This window comes from Alosa sapidissima, chromosome 9, assembly GCF_018492685.1.
Source record: "Alosa sapidissima isolate fAloSap1 chromosome 9, fAloSap1.pri, whole genome shotgun sequence".
NCBI classification, from domain to species: Eukaryota; Metazoa; Chordata; class Actinopteri; order Clupeiformes; family Clupeidae; genus Alosa; species Alosa sapidissima.
The window spans coordinates 37979581-38001062 of record NC_055965.1 but is presented as its reverse complement, the minus strand read 5'-3'; the positions used below and the strand labels follow the sequence as shown (position 1 = coordinate 38001062).

General features: G+C 43.5%; 2 protein-coding genes across 4 annotated transcripts in view; one reads left to right on the top strand and one right to left on the bottom strand.

Moving 5' to 3' along the window:
- The window catches only part of mief2 (mitochondrial elongation factor 2), a 19542-nt gene extending 15236 nt beyond the window's left edge, over positions 1-4306 (bottom strand). The window contains exon 1 of one of the 2 annotated variants that reach the window (XM_042104348.1): positions 4010-4306. The gene's annotated coding sequence lies outside the window, so the exon portion shown is untranslated. The remainder of the gene's footprint in view (positions 1-4009) is intronic. The other variant, XM_042104349.1, reaches the window with a different exon arrangement.
- A 1016-nt stretch (positions 4307-5322) lies between these two features.
- Positions 5323-13310, top strand: alkbh5 (alkB homolog 5, RNA demethylase). 2 transcript variants are annotated; one of them, XM_042104419.1, is made up of 5 exons: positions 5323-6868; positions 8378-8434; positions 8489-8512; positions 9040-9153; positions 12144-13310. In XM_042104419.1, exons 1-5 carry the CDS (start codon positions 6165-6167, stop codon positions 12268-12270), a joined length of 1026 nt encoding a protein of 341 aa, XP_041960353.1. In that variant the 5' UTR covers positions 5323-6164; the 3' UTR covers positions 12271-13310. The 2 variants fall into 2 exon arrangements, with proteins under 2 accessions (XP_041960353.1, XP_041960352.1); XM_042104418.1 differs by lacking the exon at positions 8489-8512 and having other exon boundaries at positions 5328-6868; positions 8378-8458.
- Positions 13311-21482: the final 8172 nt, after the last annotated feature.

Genomic DNA, 21482 nt, shown 5'->3' with positions numbered 1-21482 from the left:
GACTTATTTACACTACCACCATGACACACACCTTATCTGGCTCATTCATGCTTATACATATTTACACTACCACCATGACACCTTGTGTGGCTCATTCATGCTTATAATAAGCTTTATTTGTATAATAATAAGCTTTATTTGTATAGCACCTTTCATACACAGAATGCAGCTCAAAGTGCTTTACATTTGAAGCATGTAACACAATAATAGTCAGTCAGTCATTATCAATCACTTTTCTTCATTGCTGGGGCCGTTTATGATCCACTCAGCAGCATATCAAAAATATAGAAAATAACAGGTCACAAAATAACATGTTATACATATTTGCACTACCACCATGACACCTTGTGTGGCTCATTCACTATACAGTACATTCATGTGGATCCTTGTTTTACTATCATCTTTATGTTGTTGTGTGTGGTGTCATAAGCTACTGGGACCTTGAATTTCCCCTTGGGGATTAATAAAGTATCTATCTATCTATCTATTTATCTATCGGACTGCTGCTATTAGAGCTGCAGCCAGAAGCAGATGGGCTCCACCTATTAAGTCGGGTTCTGCTCAAGGTTTCTTCCTGGAATATGGGAGTTTTTCCTTTGCCACTGTTGCCATACGACGTGCTAAGGGGGTTAAAGGTTAAGGCAGCCTGTCTTCCAGTCGTTGTGCTCCTTAAACGTCTGTATATAAAGTAATATAATCACAACAAATACTAAGAACATACTACGGCTAACTGCTTAGAGTCCACATCAACGGGGCCTAAGCATTTGTTAGCCTAAGCATTTGTTAGCAAAGCTTATATATACTGTATATAATGCCCCTGATGTAAAACTCTGGCTTTACCCGAGTAACAGACCTGTGGGGCAGGCTATCTAGACATATCGAAGCTACACAAAGCCTTGAATCGGGGTAAAAGTTAAGGGAAACTACAATAGCAGTTATGTGATCTATTTGTAGAACTAGGCTTTCAGCTTAGATCTGTGCGTGTTCTCGGTGTTGGGATGATGTTGGCCAATCGTGAAACGTGGAGACGCACAAGACCGCCTATATTCAAGAACGATTACTTCCACATTTATAAACCATAGCGTAATCTACACTGCAGCCATTTTTAGTGTCTAGCCTATAACATCAAATACATTGATTGTCATCATTTGTTGTATGGTATGCACATCCATAGTGGCATATTTGCACTGTTAAAGCGCCTGCGAGATCCAAAATATTTGTAGAGGCGGAGCTCCACCTGTAAGATATGTCAGAATCTTACATGTGAGATAACTTTGTTTTTCCAAGATAATTGATTGGTCAGTAGGCAGTAGTTTTACACGATTTGAGCTATAACTTAGCGCATAACCTTGAATCTTGAATTTCCCCTTGAGGATCAATAAAGTATCTATCTATCTATCTATCTATCTATCTATCTATCTATCTATCTATCTATAACCTGCTCCCGACCAGGTTTACTTGGCAGCATAAGACACCATGGTGATGCAGCGACGCTGAAACAGAGCCACGTTCATATCACAGCACACTCTGGCTTAGAGCACAACATACCTCGCTAACCCACTAATCGAGATTCCTAGTACAGCCCACTGGTGTAGAACTCTGGCTTAGAGCACAACATACCTCGCTAACCCCACTAATCGAGATTCCTAGTACAGCCCACTGGTGTAGAACTCTGGCTTAGAGCACAACATACCTCGCTAACCCACTAATCGAGATTCCTAGTACAGCCCACTGGTGTAGAACTCTGGCTTAGAGCACAACACACCTCGCTAACCCCACTAATCGAGATTCCTAGTACAGCCCACTGGTGTAGAACTCTGGCTTAGAGCACAACATACCTCGCTAACCCACTAATCGAGATTCCTAGTACAGCCCACTGGTGTAGAACTCTGGCTTAGAGCACAACATACCTCGCTAACCCACTAATCGAGATTCCTAGTACAGCCCACTGGTGTAGAACTCTGGCTTAGAGCACAACATACCTCGCTAACCCACTAATCGAGATTCCTAGTACAGCCCACTGGTGTAGAACTCTGGCTTAGAGCACAACATACCTCGCTAACCCCACTAATCGAGATTCCTAGTACAGCCCACTGGTGTAGAACTCTGGCTTAGAGCACAACATACCTCGCTAACCCCACTAATCGAGATTCCTAGTACAGCCCACTGGTGTAGAACTCTGGCTTAGAGCACAACACACCTCGCTAACCCCACTAATCGAGATTCCTAGTACAGCCCACTGGTGTAGAACTCTGGCTTAGAGCACAACACACCTCGCTAACCCCACTAATCGAGATTCCTAGTACAGCCCACTGGTGTAGAACTCTGGCTTAGAGCACAACATACCTCGCTAACCCCACTAATCGAGATTCCTAGTACAGCCCACTGGTGTAGAACTCTGGCTTAGAGCACAACATACCTCGCTAACCCACTAATCGAGATTCCTAGTACAGCCCACTGGTGTAGAACTCTGGCTTAGAGCACAACATACCTCGCTAACCCACTAATCGAGATTCCTAGTACAGCCCACTGGTGTAGAACTCTGGCTTAGAGCACAACATACCTCGCTAACCCACTAATCGAGATTCCTAGTACAGCCCACTGGTGTAGAACTCTGGCTTAGAGCACAACATACCTCGCTAACCCCACTAATCGAGATTCCTAGTACAGCCCACTGGTGTAGAACTCTGGCTTAGAGCACAACATACCTCGCTAACCCCACTAATCGAGATTCCTAGTACAGCCCACTGGTGTAGAACTCTGGCTTAGAGCACAACATACCTCGCTAACCCACTAATCGAGATTCCTAGTACAGCCCACTGGTGTAGAACTCTGGCTTAGAGCACAACATACCTCGCTAACCCACTAATCGAGATTCCTAGTACAGCCCACTGGTGTAGAACTCTGGCTTAGAGCACAACATACCTCGCTAACCCACTAATCGAGATTCCTAGTACAGCCCACTGGTGTAGAACTCTGGCTTAGAGCACAACATACCTCGCTAACCCCACTAATCGAGATTCCTAGTACAGCCCACTGGTGTAGAACTCTGGCTTAGAGCACAACATACCTCGCTAACCCCACTAATCGAGATTCCTAGTACAGCCCACTGGTGTAGAACTCTGGCTTTACCTGAGTAACACAGCTGATGTAGAACTCTGGCTTTACCTGAGTAACACACCTGAGTAACACACCTGATGTAGAACTCTGGCTTTACCTGAGTAACACAGCTGATGTTATGTAGAACTCTGGCTTTACCTGAGTAACACATCTGAACACCTGATGTAGAAGTCTGGCTTTTTCTAGGTAGCCTACATGGTGAATGTGCGATCACCATGTTGTAGCTCATGGTGCAGGTAGGGTCCTACATATCAGCACATCTTTGTCAAATTGATAGACATGTTTTGGTCCAAGAGCAAAATGATATAACTGTTTACATGTGTAAAGAACTAATTTGCAAAAAAAGGATTGCATTCAAGGCCTACCATTTCACACCTCAATTTAACCTATATGGAATAATAAAGAGATTTTGGGGATCTGCTCTTGATTTGACATAGTGTTGACATAGGCGGCGACAGTAGTAGGCCTACTGAAGTTTAACTTTAACACACTAAGCGTGTACCGTGTGGACACCGGGCCGCGAGCATCTAAAAATAAAAACACTAGTTTGCTGCGCACACAGCATGACATGTCTCGCGCTGACGTTAGCTGGCTTGCTACAGATGTTGGCCACCAGCAGCCGGCTCGCAACGTAGCGGGCAGTGGCAGTCGATAAACACCACGGAGTCTATCTATCTTTAGCGTCCCCAAATATGCCCAGTCTGTCAGTTTTCAACCCGTGACAGCGGTGCGGACGACCCCCGCAACGCGTCTCCAGCAGCGGAGAGCGAGAAAGGGGGAGGCGGACGTGCGGAGTTCACAGCTGCCTCCCGCTAGCGGTTTGTTTTTCACAGAGAGAAAACACAGTCTTAACTTAAGAGACGAGCAGACTTAGTAAAGAGACACATACCTGTCTTGGGTCAGTTCATGTCCTCGCCAACATGTGTACGTACGAGTCAATCGTTGCTATATTAGCCGAAACTGCCGTTTATATAGCTTAGCATTTACAGTGCATCCAGTCGATAGCCTGCACTTTCCTGTCCACACACACTAGTCACGGCTTGCTTGACTGACACGCGAATCATCCAACGGGCGCAGGGTCCGATCTGCAGCAGCTGTTTTTCAGTGAGCACGCTCCAATCCCATGCGTCGCCCTGCGGGACCCCCGTGCGCCCGGTAGCATGCGGTTGTGTCGTCGGTCAGAAGGACAGACCTTAATCGCCGTTATCTACCTTTAAAGAGGCTACGCCGGCGGCTGGGGGAGATAGTTTTGTTGACACGCTTTACATTATTCCGCATTTGCGAGGGATATAAATGTGATGTTTTATATTGGAACAAACTCACAATGTAGCTTATAGGATATTTTCAGAGCGACCTCTATCATTGGGCTGAAGTAGTAGGCCATGTTTGACAGGATAAGGTTGAAACGCATGATTTCCAACTTCACGTCAAATCAATCCCAAATGCGCCAGTGCCTTCTCTAGATTAGTCAAAGTGTCAAATGTACATAAACTAGTAGTGTTGCTAAACTCTATCAAATACACACATTAAATCACTCAACTTGAGAATACTCTTTCTCTCTTGCTCCCTCACACACACCAAGCATAATAGTCCATGAGCCACAGGCCCAAAAAGGGGCGTGTCACTACATATACTTTTCTGAAAGCTACATATCTCTGGAGTATAAAATGGTATGACAGCAAGTTGGATCTTGTAGCTTTGTGGCTGTACAGGACTTCAAAGTTGACCTCTGATTTTGTTAAACCACTCATAGGAACCCAGAAAATAATCCAAACCTCATTATTACTGATGCATATATGGTGTTTGATGCTGGCATACATATTTTGAATCATTATGTGATTTTGCCCTTCATTTTGGTTGATAACAATTCAAGATTTATGTGCAAAAAAAGCTAATTTGAGTTCCTATCTGATTAAAGGCCAATATATGTATAAATGGTTTATTTTCTAATGTCATTCCCCACTAATGTTACCCCAATTCCGTGTGTGTCCTCACTTTTGGACCTCTGTCCTAACTTGGGAACAAGTGTCCTCATTTCCAGTGGCATAGCGTGGTCACCATAGCTACAGGGACCCCCAGCCTAGAGGGGGTGAAAGCGGATCGGTAGGTCCAACTGGTTTAACTGGATATGACCACAGGACTGTGCACATCATTATTCAGCTTCCATGACGTACGTTTGCTTATGTTTGCTAAACAAACGATAGATAAACTTGTGATCTTGTAGGTCAATGATGGATGGACGAACCTTCTGCCGCACGGTCCGGCTGGGCGTCTGTTTTGATGGACTGCGGTCGCGTGCAGCTGATTGGAAACAACTTTCCACGTCCTCCGGCTCGCGCACGCTGAGTGAAGCGCATGCGCAGCTAGCAGTTTTGGGGGTTGCACGAGTCCTTTCCTCTACCCGTTTTTTGCCGGAATTTAAACCAAACAGACCGCATTTGGAATATTCAACGCATTTGGGATACACACTTAAAGTAGGAAAATTACTTTGTCATAACGACGAGACGATCGTGTAGCTTCAAATACCAGGCCAGCACCGACATAGCCCCTGTTAGCATATATGCATAGGTTAACGTTACTTAACGACACGGCAGCGAGCCAGTGCCTTAATAGCCAGCTATCGCTAACTAGCTAACTCTGACTAGCATGACATGTAACCTGCAGACAATTAGCGTGTGCGTTGCGTTTGATCTTTATATCAGAGGGAGGAGAGAGTAACATGTCCTTTGTAAATACGTGACTGAGTTGTAACAACAAGCTGTGCAAGATCTCGTTATTTGCACTAGTGCCACCGGTCCCAGCCAACGTGTAGCCCCCCTGCCTAGCCACTGCCACAGCTAGCTACCCTGCTAGCGTTAGCCTGGTAACCTTAGCTCTCCGGCTACGCAGCCGAATAACTACCGTTACCGTGGCTCCGGTCACGTCTCGTGCAACGCCTCTCAGTTTGCAGAAACAATGCGGGAATAAGTAAATATGGGAACGTAGTGAAATATCTTAATTTTTTACTATTTCAGTTTTAGTTGTTTCTTTAGCTGACCATTATCATGTCTGCGAGCGGGTTCACGGACCTGCGCGAGAAGCTGAAGGCCATGACGCCGCACCGAGACGACCTAAAAAAAAACCAACTCCCCGAGCGGAGCAACGGCGGCGCCAAGAAGCGCAAGTACCGCGAGGAGTCCGAGGAGGACGCCGCCAGCGACCAGGAGCAGCGCGAGGCCGAGGCCCGGCGCGTCAAGAGCGGCATCAAGCAGGCGACCGTCTTCAGCGCGCAGGAGTGTGCGCTCATCGAACAGAAGATTGACGAGGTGGTCGCCAAGGGCGACAAAGGTCTGTACCGCGAGCACACGGTGGACCGCGCGCCCCTGAGGAACAAGTACTTCTTCGGCGAGGGCTACACGTACGGCGCGCAGTTGGAACGCAGAGGCCCCGGCCAGGAACGGCTCTACTCGAAGGGCGAGGTGGACGACATCCCGGACTGGGTGCACGAGCTGGTGATCAGCCGCCTGGTGGAGCGAGGACTGCTGTCGGAGGGGTTCGTCAACAGCGCCGTGATTAACGACTACCAGCCGGGCGGCTGCATCGTGTCGCACGTGGACCCCATCCACATCTTCGAGCGGCCCATCGTCTCCGTGTCTTTCTTCAGCGATAGCGCGCTCTGCTTCGGCTGCCGCTTCCAGTTCAAGCCCATCCGCGTGTCCGAGCCCGTGCTGCACCTGCCTGTACGCCGCGGGAGTGTCACCATCCTCAGGTGTGTGTCAGAACCCGTGTTGCACGTCACCGTCCTCGGGTGTGTGTCCATTGTGTGTGTGTGTGCAGGGCTCTACACTAACATTTTTTTCCAGGAGCACTTGTGCACAGTCAGTTCTGTACTTAACTTGCACATAATGTAACTTTACACTGCAGCTAACAATTAAACATGCCAGTGCACCTGTTGCGAAGATTAAGAATGACTGACAGCATTTACAGGAAGCAAGATTTTAAAGAACATCAGTGCCTACATTATTTTTTTAGTCTGTTCTATTTTTCTACATTTTGTTAATGTAAAATGATATAATGCATTGCCATATTTGCATTTAGCCTGTATATGAAGTAGGCTATCCTGCCAAATGTAGGTCCCTAGGCCAATTTATTTATCTGTGAATCCACCTGTAGCTAATCCAAATATGCCCATGGTGACCTATCTGACTACACACTGCCCAGATACTAAAACCGTGAAATTTTCTCTTCCACAAAACCCAACATAATCTAATCAATGATATTTATATTTATTTGAAATATCTGCATTGATGGGGGCAGTAGGCAAATGGTAGGCATACTTTCGTTTTGCACTTCAGCTTGTATTCGGTGTAAAACAAACAAGCAAGCATAGAAGCCTGTAGTTAGCCTGAGTCGTCTGTAGTATTCTACCTTTGAAGGAAACGGGAGTATTACGGGAGGCTACTTTTGTGCCTCTTCGCTACAGCTATATTTTGCATATTGCAGCCAATACGTCAACTGGGTTAAAAGGCATGTACCCTTTCCTTCTCACTGCATTCTCAGAATCTCATCCTGTTCCTCATATATCCAATGAATTCGGTGGATTGGAGAAATTAGTTCTACTTTGCATCTTGGCTGGCTAGTCTAACTTTCCGCTTTTTCTGCGACCCTTGAATTTAATAGAAGCAACTAGCGAGTCACTAACGTTTTCACAAACTGCTAACGTTGATGGGAGGTGTAGTTTTTATGCTGCATTGGCGACGTGATTTTATGGTTGGCACCAGTAATGTTTTGCAATGTTGCGGTGTATTTTGTAGACACACATTGACTTGGTGAGAACTCATTCGCACCAATATTGACTTGGTGAGAAGTCATTCGCACCAGAGCACCATTATTTTTACTCACATGTGCACTGTAGAGAATTTTAACCCATTTGTGTTTACCTGTGTGTGTGTGTTTACTGGTCATTCAAACCAAACTGCATTACCATGAGTTTGTGTTTACCTGTGTGTGTGTGTGTTTACTGGTCATTCAAACCAAGCTGCATTACCATGAGTTTGTGTTTACCTGTGTGTGTGTGTTTACTGGTCATTCAAACCAAACTGCATTACCATGAGTTTGTGTTTACCTGTGTGTGTGTGTTTACTGGTCATTCAAACCAAACTGCATTACCTTGAGTTTGTGTTTACCTGTGTGTGTGTGTTTACTGGTCGTTCAAACCAAACTGCATTACCATGAGTTTGTGTTTACCTGTGTGTGTGTTTGTGTGTTTGTTTTTCAGTGGTTATGCAGCCGATGAAATCACCCACTGCATCAGACCTCAGGACATCAAGGAGAGGAGAGCAGTGATCATCCTCAGAAGGTGTGTGTGTGTGTGTGTGAGAGCGAGAAGGAGAGCAGTGATCATCCTCAGAAGGTGTGTGTGTGTGTGTGTGAGAGAGAGAGAGAAGAAGAGCAGTGATCATCCTCAGAATCCTGTGTGTGTGTGTGTACAATCAGGTGTGGGTAAAGAAGGTGTGTGTGTGTACAATCAGGTGTGGGTAAAGAAGGTGTGTGTGTGTGTGTGTGTACAATCAGGTGTGGTGGTAAAGGGGAGATGTGTGTGTGTGTGTGTACACACAGTCAGGTGTGGGTAAAGAAGGTGTGTGTGTGTGTGTGTACAATCAGGTGTGGTGGTAAAGGAGATGTGTGTGTGTGTGTGTACAGTCAGGTGTGGTGGTAAAGGGGAGATGTGTGTGTGTGTGTGTGTACAGTCAGGTGTGGTGGTAAAGGAGATGTGTGTGTGTGTGTGTGTGTACAGTCAGGTGTGGTGGTAAAGGGGAGGTGTGTGTGTGTGTGTGTGTACACACAGTCAGGTGTGGTGGTAAAGGAGATGTGTGTGTGTGTGTGTGTGTACAGTCAGGTGTGGTGGTAAAGGAGAGATGTGTGTGTGTGTTGTTTTAGGACAAGGCCAGATGCTCCGCGATTGGACACGGATGCTCCAAGCCCCGCCCCTATTCCCTCAGACCGCACACACAAGCGCTCCCACCGCAAAGCAGACCCTGATGCAGCACACAGGTAAACACACACACACACTCTCACAGTCACACACACACCAAGGGTGTCACGATTTCGATTTTATTTCGAAATCGATCGAAATTACATCTCAATCTCGAACTTCGAACTTAAAAGTAGAATCGACGATGCAGCCACACCCCCAATGTCACGTCCAGCATGTATGCCAAGACGCACAAACACACACGCACGTGCTGAACTGCAGCGTCAACACTGCTCTAATTTTAGGCTGCAGCCAGTTAAAATATACACATTAACCTACCGAAATCAAAGCCCCTCTTGCTACTTTGAAATCACCGGTGTGGAAGTATTCATTCATTCACGTCAATTAAACTAACTTAGCCTACTCAACTTGCAAGAGAAAAGGTGAACTAGTTACAGTCCAAAGTTACTTTAAGGCTTAAAATGCACATTGATAAGTACATATTCCATGAACACTAACCTTGGGTCTCTTCGGAGTGTGCTGAAACAATCAAATTATCATTCTGTGTTGTTTCATTTCAAAATGTTCACGTCTCTGTTTTAGCCTAATGTTAGCTCTGTTTACATTACAACCTCACGGTTGGAACGGTTTCAAAATAAAAGCCCCCTGAAACAGAAAAGGAAAAGGCCAAAAAGAGTAAATAACATATAAGGAATGCATTAATAGTAATATTTAAAAAAAAAGATCGAAAATCGAATCGTGACTTTAAAATCGAAAATTACATCGAATCGAGGATTTGAAGAATCGTGACACCCCTAACACACACACACCGTCACACACACACTCCCACCCCCACTGCAAAGCAGACCCTGATGCAGCACACAGGTATGTAGCAGGGCTGTCACTTTTGTGAAAAAATCCTGTTTGATTTTAAAATCGATTTTCTATGTCTAAAGACGTTTACATTTTCAACGCCAAATATAGGCCAATCCACGGACAACTAACAGGCATTAGGGCGAACGTAAAGAGGGCGCTTGAAGACGCACAAGCCTGCAATATTTCTGATGATTTATTGGCGTGAAGTTTCGTGCACAATGACAAACAGGAGTGCAACATTCTCGAAAAACAATAAGCAGAGTGGACTGCCGTAACATCAGTGAAAAACATTACACACACACACTACACAAACATTAGGGCCTATCACTCGTCTCTCATGCACACACACACACACACACACACACACACTACACACACACACATTAGGGCCTATCACTTGTCTCTCATGCACACACACACACACACATTAGGGCCTATCACACATCTCTCATGCACACACACACACACACACATTAGGGCCTATCACACATCTCTCATGCACACACACACACACTACACACACACACACACACACATTAGGGCTCATCACTCGTCTCTCATGCACACACACACTACACACACACACACACACACACTCATCACTCGTCTCTCATGTTACACAGGTTGATCGCGTTGTCCTCCATTTTTTGGCAAAACACCAGCAGCATAGCAGCCGATCGAAACAGCTGTTGCCAGTGCGTAAAATTGGTGGTAATTTTCTTTTTAGCTTTAGCAGTGCCTACTGCACTTTCTGAATTCTTTATTTTCTTTTTCTGCTTGTTTGTGAGTTTTGTTACATCTTTTTTTATTTGTTTAATTTGTTTAAAATGGATAGTGTACATATTTGGTTAAAATCGATTCCCTATTTTAGTTTTCGAAAACTTGTGTTGGTTGGTCCAATCGATTTTCGAACATTAAGTGACGCCCTAACAGGCACACACACACACACACACCAGGGATGGAAATTAGCCACCCGCCCCCCGCCAAATGCAGGTAGTTTTGTGCGCTGGCGGGTTAATTTGGTCAACTTACCAGCCACTGTGATGGGTAAATAAATAGAGCTAGCATAGGCTACCACAAATAGTCAGATCCGGTCTAATTTTCATACTTATTGACGGTGAAAAATAAGAAAGTGTCTGTAGGGATCATGTAACGTTACCCGCCGTAAAACGCGCTGATTTGAGGTTCTACAACAACTACCAGTGAGCCGCCGCCCTCAGCATAGCCTATAGTAGTTATTTTCGGTACAAAAAGTGGGTGAACAGGAATAATATATAAGAAAACTTAAGAAGAACAATAGTGGGTTTGCTCCGCAAGGATCAAACCCACTAATTGCTTGCTGGATCAAACCCATTTTAAATATAGCCTTGATACCTGTAAATATTTAAATCAGATGATGTACAGCAGGGGTTTTCAACCGGTGGTCCGTGTGGCGCCATTGCAGGTGGTCCGTGACATGCATTCCAGCCTGCGTAATTTCACAATTAATAACTTTTTTCCATCATTCATTTTTCCAAACCATTTCCAGAATTGTTGCGCATTGGTGTGAATACTGAACTTATTGAAAATATTTAAAATACTATAGAGGATATGTTAGCTTTGTAGGCCTACATAACAGGTCTATCCTGTGCTTTGCTAATGCTGTGTTTTGCGTCCCCAACGTCACACACGCACATTCATAAGGTAGGCTACGTCTGCGCGATATAGACCAGCTCGGACGGAGTTCACGTTATGTTTCGTTGAAAAGAAGCTTAATAGTTTTGTGAAATTTGGAGAGGAGTGGAGCTGTTAACTAACGTTTCTAACTAGGGTGAAGTTAGCTAGTCAGTACCAGCATGGATCGCTATTTTAGTAGCCTAAGGAAAGTAACAATGTCAGGACAGATGGACAGGATTCTGCTGCATGCTCTTCAGACAAAGCTACAACTTCGGAGGAAACATAGTGGAAACGAAGAAGAAGATACAGTGACGATTAAATGTTAAATACAATATTACATTACATAAATATGGATTTAAAGTAACGTATGACAAGACACTATGGCATATGAATGTGGTTCTGTTGACCTTTAGTTTTGTTGCTACTGTGCTTGGAGGCCAGCTTGTAGGTTTAGGGCAAAATTCAGCACATTTTAGTCAAATCACAATAATGATAATAACTTGTGTTTGTGTGTGTGTGTGTGTGTGTGTGTGTGTAGGCCACGCGTTCTGGAGATGGATAAGGAGGAGAACCGCGTGTCTCGTGTCCGATCCCGCAGAGACTACAGTTCCCATGATTCACAGCGAGACAGCTCCACGCGCAGGGTCAAGATGAGACGCCACTGAGAGACTACATTTCCCACGATGCACAGGGGGCAGTAGACTCCACGCGCAGGGTCAAGATGAGACGCCAGTTAGACTACATTTCCCATGATGCACAGAGGGACGGCGCCACGCTCTGAGTCAATATGAGACGCCACTGAGAGACTACATTTCCCACAATGCACGGGGGGACGACTCCATTCGCAGGAGGGATAGAGCCTGTGACAGCCAGCACCGTGGCAACCTGCAGCCTCTACAGACGTGTCACACACATACACATACACACACACACACACAACCTGCAGCCTCCCCACATACGTGTCATACACACACACACACAACCTGCAGCCTCCCCACATACGTGTCACACACACACACACACCTCTGCAGCATCTCCACAGACGTGTGTCACACACACACACAAACGCAAACCTGTAGCCTCTCCACAGACGTGTCACACACACACACACACACACACAAACCTGCAGCCTCTCCACAGACGTCTCACACACACAACACACACACACACCTCTGCTCTCAGTCCTGAGCATTTATTACACACAGACACACACACCTCTACACCTACACCAACTACATGCATGCCTGTCCACACACACCATCACCATATACAAATACAGACCATCTGTACTCGCGCTCTCACACACACACACACACACACACGCACACACACACACACACACACACTACTAACTAACAGACAGCTCTCAACTGCTGACAGTGTTGGGACAAACTGACTTCTGGAGAGCACACAATGTTGGAGAGACTGTGTGTGTGTGTGTGTGTGTTTCTCTGTGTGTGTGTGTGTGTTTCATCCCAAATGTATGCCATTTCAGAAGAGTGTGTGTGTGTGTGGGTTTCATCCCAAATGTATGCCATTTCAGACGAGTGTGTGTGTGTGTGTTTGTGTTTCATCCCAAATGTATGCCATTTCAGACGAGTGTGTGTGTGTGTGTGTTATTGTTTATAATAATAATATGTATTCTTGCATCAAAGATGTACAGAGGAAGAAATGAAGTTATGAAGTCATAAATGAATGTTCTCAAGTCACGCTTCTTAATGTGTGTGTGTGTGAGAGAAGTCATGCTTTTTAATGTGTGTGTGTGTGTGAACAAGTCATGCTTCTTAACTCATTGAATGTCAAGCTGTTTTCGGGAGCTTTGTCCTAGAGTGCCAGCAATCTAGACCATTGTTGATGATTGTTGTACAGCCACAGCATATTCTGTGTTATAGCTATGAACACATACAATGGCTCGTTTAAAAGGTGAGACTTTAAGCTCTCAGTGGGTGCAAACCGTGTATTTCTACACGCCTCTGTTCCTGAGAAATCCCAAGCTAAACAGTGGCTAGTTTTCATCAAAATCACTTTTTTTTCCCTAGAAATGGAGATATAACATCTTTCATGAAATATGAAGCGTTGCCTGTAAACTTTCCGGGAAGTGATCAGCGAGACCTGGCGAGACTGCCACCTAGTGATAGACCCACGAAAATGGCCTGGTTTTGAGCTGACGTGCTTCACTGATTCGACCCAAAGCGGCAACCGAGTTATGATAAAATGTCCAGATATGTCCGTTTTCATGAGTTTTCAATCATCATATATTTAATTTCTATTCATTACAGAGTTAAATCACATATAAGGTGTGTTAGAGTGTCTAGTTTCGTAATTTAAAAAAAAAAAAGCTAAAAACATAATATTACGTTTTTGGCACTCAATGAGTTAGTGTGTGTGTGTGAGAGAGAAAGAAGTCATGCTTCTTAATTTGTAACAATGCTTATGAGTGATGAATAACGACCCATGAAGTAGATCTGGTAAAAAACTAAGCCTAATCACCGTTCCATATCAATACTTATGAGTGATGAATAACGACCTATGAAGTAGATCTGGTAAAAAACTAAGCCTATAATCTGGCTCATTCTACTTTGTCTAGGAGTTGTGAAACTACAATGGTGGGATGCACATCAAAATGTAACTTATCATATTTAAACAATAATACACTCGTAATCGTTTTACTAACCAACTCAGACACTGTTATAGATTTGACATAGCCTGGCTAACGTCAGACCCTCATCTCAAATCGCGCGCGCAAGGCAGCATGGGAAAACCCAGGCTAGATTTGACATAACCAAAGAACCACACAGAGAACAAGAACATCAACCTAGCAAATGTCCTACTGGCCAGTATAACTAAAGTTGGCGCGCTTTCGTTGGAGCTCATAGGAATTAATCGGGAGAATCGCAGTAGGCTATGGCGTGCAAAATATTCTACTCACTACCACGACCACGCCTTGGAGCGAATGCCCAGCCGTCGTTCACGTCTCTGGCACAGTTGAAGTCCGCTAGCACAAAAGTGGTCAAGTAACTAGCCTCTAGCGGTTTCTAGCCTTATGAACTGACTTTTTTCCCCTCGCGTTCGCACATAGGCTAAACATGCGCCCACATTGAAAAAGTAACAAAACTCCCCCAATGTTAAATACCAGTGTTAAACTATTAATGTCTTTCTTAACCTAGGCCGCCTTCTTCTTGTGTCAGTCTCTTAACAATGTCTCCTCTTATCTTCTTCCCACTCAACCCCACCAAAACAAAACTCAAATTATTAATTGGTTGTCAGCGCCACCCTGCTGATTGGCAGACACCCATAAAATAGAAAGGTTCATATAATACATTATTTTCACAATAACCTGTATTTTAACTAAGCTTTTGTTAAACATGCTAACTATGCTAATAATGTTAACTATGTTAACCATGATACTTAGCTATATTAGCTAATGTTTTCTAGCATTTTTGTTAAAATGCTACATGCTACTTAGCTAATGTTTTCTAGCAGTTTTGTTAAAAATGTTAGCTATGCTAATAATGCTAACTATGCTTATCATGTTACTTAGCTAACTTAGCTAAAGTTTTCTAGCAGTGTTAGTCAAGTCAAGTCAGTTTTATTTAGTATAGTGCATTTAACATGCAAAGAGTGCAACCCAAAGCGCTCCACATACAAGACATTGACAAAAAACAAAAGACAATAAGACAAAAAATGCCAGACGGAGCGGCGTAGTCGCCAGCATTGACACCACATGACAAAAACATTTAAAAAATAACAAACACAACAGATGCCGGACGGAGCAGCGTAGTCGCCAGCGTTCCCGTGACACTAAGACATACAAGACAGACAACACAGCAAATTGAAAATAAATAAATAAAATAATAATAATCATGTTAAAATTAGTCAAATTTTCCAACCGGCTGAAAAAGTCCAAGGGCAATGATGACCCGCGTGAAACTGCCACGACCAACAAAGTTCTTTCACTGACCAACTCAGAGAATTTACTGGCAGTCTGGAGAGCAGAGCACCGGAAGAACAACAGTCTGAAGTCATGATGGGCGATCTTCCTGCTGATCAGCAGCTCGGTGGCTTTAGCAAGGACCGTTTTTTGCTTCATGGCTCCCGACGTCGCCATCAGAGCTCCCCACGTCAGCACTCAATCCAGACTGCAGGCACCCAGCGTCAGAGGCTATACGTTAACGTTATGGCAGCTCGCAGCTCGGTGGTCGTGGCAGCTGTAGATGTGTTGTTGCTAACAATGCTAACTATGCTAGCTATGCTAACTAGCTACAGTGGGTAGGAGTCGTAGTTCATGACAAGTGACAGTTACAATGGCTGAACAGTTAAAAAGTTCAGTAGTTTAATGGGTTAAATTGTTTAACAGTGAATTATTCTGCCCTACAAAGGCAAAAGGCAGTAACTGCATTTTGGTCGAAAGACTTCCTTTATGATGTAGATAAATATTTATACTATAATTTGACTGTTTTTTCGTAAAAATAGAGGGTTGGGTTCACAGTAACTCCCAAAACCATACTGCCCTACAAAGGCAAAAGGCAGTAAACTGACCAGAGTGTCAAACTGAGAAAAATGACTTCAAAGTTTTTTGTTTTGTCTACACAAATGTATTATAGGTAGAGCAATGAAAATAAGAAACCTCAATTTAAAGAATGGGTCACTTGTTTTTATCTCCACACATGAATTTTAAACCATCCATTAATTTGCTATCTTTGCGTTCTCTTTCAAATACATTATTGTTTTTAATTATCAGAGATGGTAGTTGTATTTATTCATACTGTACACTCTTGTGTCATCTATCTGCAGTCACCCTGTTAGTTTTGCTGCACACAAAATTGAAGTTCTTTAGTCTACGCATTGACTCCAACTGAATGCACTCCCAGCACTGGATAGCAACAACTAAATGTCTAAGTAATTGTGTGTCATCTAAAACAAATGCCATGATTTAGACTTTAATGAAGGTGGTCAGTTAATGATCTTCTATATGGTGGTAAGCAAATATCGATTTCATGTCAGTTACTGCCTACTGCATTTTTTTCAGAATTTTCGCTGCGCCAGTTCCATTGATTATAGCGGAAAATAGATAATTGACTTAACGCATCCGTCTCTGGTGTCCAGTCTCTCATGCGCTATTGTTACACTATCAAATCTATAAGTATCCGTGACAAATAGGATATAAGATATATAAACTCACGCTATTGTATTATATATGTTTGGTAATGGCTCAACTGTCTCTGATTGTTCTACTGACTTGGAAACTGCGTCATGAAAGCAAGTCAAGTCGCATTAAAAATAGTAGTGGCAGAACTCCCAAGTGCCACCTGGTGGTTGTTTGGGTCAACTGCAGTTTGTGCCATTTCTGCCGAGAATATGGTGCGCGATTTGTGCGTGATTCATGCAGGAAACCGTCCAAACTTAACTGATACCCACTGTACCTAATAAGCACATGTTATTCTAAAGCGTTACCGCTAGGAGTTATTTCAGATGTGCGAGAACAAGGTAGGCAAAATAGGGGTGCTTGTCAACGTCAGCGTTACAGCTGGAATAATGCTTAGGCTGATGTTAAAGCGCACACGATGTTTAAAGCCATACACAACGGTAAATTGAAACAAATCTAAAGGTAACTTTAGCCTTTATATGGCTTTATATTCAAAGTATGTATACACTGTTTTAGAAAACAACAATTTACAAGAACAAACATACTAAAAACCCATAGATTCATCTGAATTTATTCATTAATCATATAATAATATAATTTCAATATAATTACATTGTACAAATCCTGACATGTTCACTTGTGGCTTCTCTTCAGATACAACAGATCCTGACATTCACACAGGGCGTGTCTCATTTCAGGGGCCGGATGCTTCGGAGCATTCGTGCTACCTAGCACTGGTCTTCTGTGACCGCAACGACCGGACCTGGCTGGACCAACGTTTTTTTAAATGGGACGGTCTAGCCTAAAAGAACGGATCTGTTACGTCATTAGCCCGAGTAGGCTAGGCCTACTGATCTTTCTAACTGTTCGTGAAAAGCATCCTTTCAGATCAACGTGTTACGTTTTATGTATAGGTTACAATAATATGAACTAGGCTAACTGAGTGAGAGCAATCATCAATCTATTTGAATTATTAAAAAGATATACAATTATGCAAGTCCTTCCTAACTAAAAGGATTGAGTTTTTTTTTTAGCTGCTGCTCCTTTCCCCATCATTTAGCATGTTTACATTGATTAATTTAGCAGACACTTATCCTAAGAACAACATTCAGGCTACAATGCAAGAAACGTTATCAAGGAATTAATTGCGGCATCTGTCAATATTAATTTATTATAAGACTAGTCAAAAATGTGATAGGAGGGCACATGCCCATATAGCCTTTGCCTGCCTCGTCCATCTCCAATTTTAAATAATTTGTTCACCCACCGGCTAAAAAGCAATCACACAAGTGTCGCTTTACTTTTCAAGAGATGGCGATTTCAAAGGGAGTTGGAACATATTCATGTGAGTAGCCTTGGCCTTTTCTTTCTAGCCTGGTTAAAACCAAACATTAAAGTGGTAGGTGGGCATGGGCAGCGTAATTTCTTTCTCTGATTGCTGTCATGTAGGCTAATTTCAAAAACTTAGGAGGGAATATCAACAGTCAAGGTAGCCTGGCTAGGACGGCAGGATAACGTAGCCTATAGCCAGACAGCTGTGATCGGTTGAGTAACTTATGGTGGTGACTGTAGCTAATGGTCGTTTGCAGACATATCTGATTGAATGCATCATATTGCACTTCATCTTACTTGTTAACTGACCTGGCTTGTAGACCAATAAGTTTTTCCAACTGCAACGTTGACAAATATCTTTGTGGTTCTGATGAGCATCCATTTAGTAGAGGTTTTCATCTCTTGTTGTGCTGTGTGCTAGATGTCTTTCATTATCTCGATCATGCACAAAGCATCATGAACACATGCCTTTGCCACATAAAATAGGTTGATATAGTAGGCTATTTTCTTAATGCACATTTACAATGTTAGTAATCAGACTTTAGGCTTACTGGCTATGTTAGGCTACACCTCGCGAAAACTATGTTGTGATCTACAGCGGCATCGTGTGTGTCAGGCTGCGGTTCAAACACATTAGTTCAATTTGAACTGATGAAATTGTATTTGCTGCTTTGCTATTGGACAAATTAATAATTTATCAAAATGAATTTGTTATTATCCGTCCGTAAGATAGATGTCACAAACAGACGCTTTGATAAACCTTTGGTGGATGTAATCCTCCCTTGAACTAATTATAGCCTTTATGAAAAAAAAGCCAACTAGTCTTTAAACGTGTTGTTTAACAGTCTTCTAGTAGCCTAAGTCGTGGAAAATATAGTAGGCCTAATAGACTACTGACCAGTGATCATCTGAGCATTAATATGACTTGTTGATAAATCATTTCAATTTGAAATGTTTGAACAGATTTATTTAGAAAGTGGTTCTAAATTTAGGTTTGATACGGAAATCGGCTACATAGCTTAACCATAGATCACATTAAAACCCGATCATTTTAAATGTTATTAAACCGTTTACTAAATGTTTACATAGGCTCTGCCGACTGTCTCGCCATGTCTTGAATGAAACGTCATAAACGTATCGAATCTTGGGGGACCAGGTAGGCCGCGAAGCATACACCCGATGCACACTCCGTTTCGGGGAAAAGAAGGGTGGATTTGTCGGCCGAATTCGAAGGAGCCCACAAAATTGGACAGCACTAGTCGCGCTACTATGACGCAACCGGTCTACGAATCTGCCCTTAGAACCATGTAGCCCCTGAAATGAGACATGCTCATCATGTTCACCCCTGGTGCTGCTGGTGTGTGTGTGCTGCTGGTGTCTGTGCTGGTGTGTGTGTGTGTACGTGTGTGTGTGTGTGTGTTTGTGTGCTGCAGGTGTGTGTGTATGTGTGTGTGTGCTGCTGGTGTGTGTGCTGGTGTGTGTGTGTGTATACGTGTGTGTGTGCTGCAGGTGTGTGTGTGTGTGTGTGTGTGTGTGTGTGTGTGCTGCTGGTGTGTGTACGTGTGTGTGTGTGTTTGTGTGCTGCAGGTGTGTGTGTGTGTGTGTGTGTATGTGTGTTTGTGTAAATGTGATTGCGAGTGTGTGTGTGTTGCCGGTGTGTGTGTGTGTTTGTGTAAGTGTGAGTGTGTCGCTGGTGTGTGTGTGTGAGTGTGTTGCTGGTTGGTGTGTGTGTGTGTTGCTGGTTAGTGTGTGTGTGTTGCTGGTGTGTGTTTGAGTGTGTGTGTGAGTGTGTGTGTGTGTATGTATGTGTGTGTTTACATGTGTGCATATGTTGCTGGTCTATGTGTGTATATGTGTGTGTGAGTGTGTGTGTGTGTGCGTGCGTGTGTGTGTGTGTGCATGTGTGTGTGAGTGTGTGTTGGATCACATCCTCATGTCATGAGTTCCTGCCCCACAGACCCCATCCAGCTCAGGGTCATGGCTCAACACTCTACTGTTCCACGATCAGTTCTGCAGGATAAAGGAGAGAAGAGCATCATCAATCAGTGTCCATGACAACCAAGAAACAGAATGACAGACAGAAAGAAAGACAAATATTAAAGAAAGAAATGGATGACAAGAGGAAAAGGGGGGAGGTGTGGGCCCCATAAAAGATGTACCTCCATAAACATACACACACACACACGCACACACAGACAGATAGATAGATAGATAGATAGATAGATACTTTATTGACTCCAAGGGGAAATTCAACATACACAAACACACACACACACACACACTCGTGTGGGCTGAAGAAGAAGGACACGACCGAACACTCACACACACTCACATACACACACACACAATCACATACTGCATATGAAAAACAATCACACACTCGCACTACTTGTGGGCTGAGGCAGAAGGACACGACCAAACACACACATATGAGGAGTAAAAGATGAGAAAGAACTTTAACACATTTATGACACTTAACACATTTAAACAACTAGACTACCAACTTCAGAGAGAGAGAGATAAAGGAAGTAGAATAGAAAGAAAGAAAGAAAGAAAGAAAGAAAGAAAGACAAAATTAAAGAAAAATGGAGGAAAAAGAAAGATGATACAGAGAGGGTGTGAAAAAGGAAAGAGATGAAGGAGGGATGTACACAGAAGAAACAGAAGAGAGATGAAGGAGGGATGTACACAGAAGAAACAGAAGAGAGATGAAGGAGGGATGTACACAGAAGAAACAGAAGAGAGATGAAGGAGGGATGTACACAGAAGAAACAGAAGAGAGATGAAGGAGGGATGTACACAGAAGAAACAGAAGAGAGATGAAGGAGGGATGTACACAGAAGAAACAGAAGAGAGATGAAGGAGGGATGTACACAGAAGAAACAGAAGAGAGATGAAGGAGGGATGTACACAGAAGAAACAGAAGAGAGATGAAGGAGGGATGTACACAGAAGAAACAGAAGAGAGATGAAGGAGGGATGTACACAGAAGAAACAGAAGAGAGATGAAGGAGGGATGTACACAGAAGAAACAGAAGAGAGATGAAGGAGGGATGTACACAGAAGAAACAGAAGAGAGATGAAGGAGGGATGTACACAGAAGAAACAGAAGAGAGATGAAGGAGGGATGTACACAGAAGAAACAGAAGAGAGATGAAGGAGGGATGTACACAGAAGAAACAGAAGAGAGATGAAGGAGGGATGTACACAGAAGAAACAGAAGAGAGATGAAGGAGGGATGTACACAGAAGAAACAGAAGAGAGATGAAGGAGGGATGTACACAGAAGAAACAGAAGAGAGATGAAGGAGGGATGTACACAGAAGAAACAGAAGAGAGATGAAGGAGGGATGTACACAGAAGAAACAGAAGAGAGATGAAGGAGGGATGTACACAGAAGA

Excerpts from the sequence above, each read along its gene's own strand:
- alkbh5 (XM_042104419.1), top strand. The coding sequence starts at position 6,165 with ATGTCTGCGAGCGGGTTCACGGACCTGCGCGAGAAGCTGAAGGCCATG. Across the intron at positions 6,869-8,377 it reads GGGAGTGTCACCATCCTCAG|TGGTTATGCAGCCGATGAAA; the intron begins GTGTGTGTCAGA and ends TTTGTTTTTCAG. Across the intron at positions 8,513-9,039 it reads GCAGTGATCATCCTCAGAAG|GACAAGGCCAGATGCTCCGC; the intron begins GTGTGTGTGTGT and ends GTGTTGTTTTAG.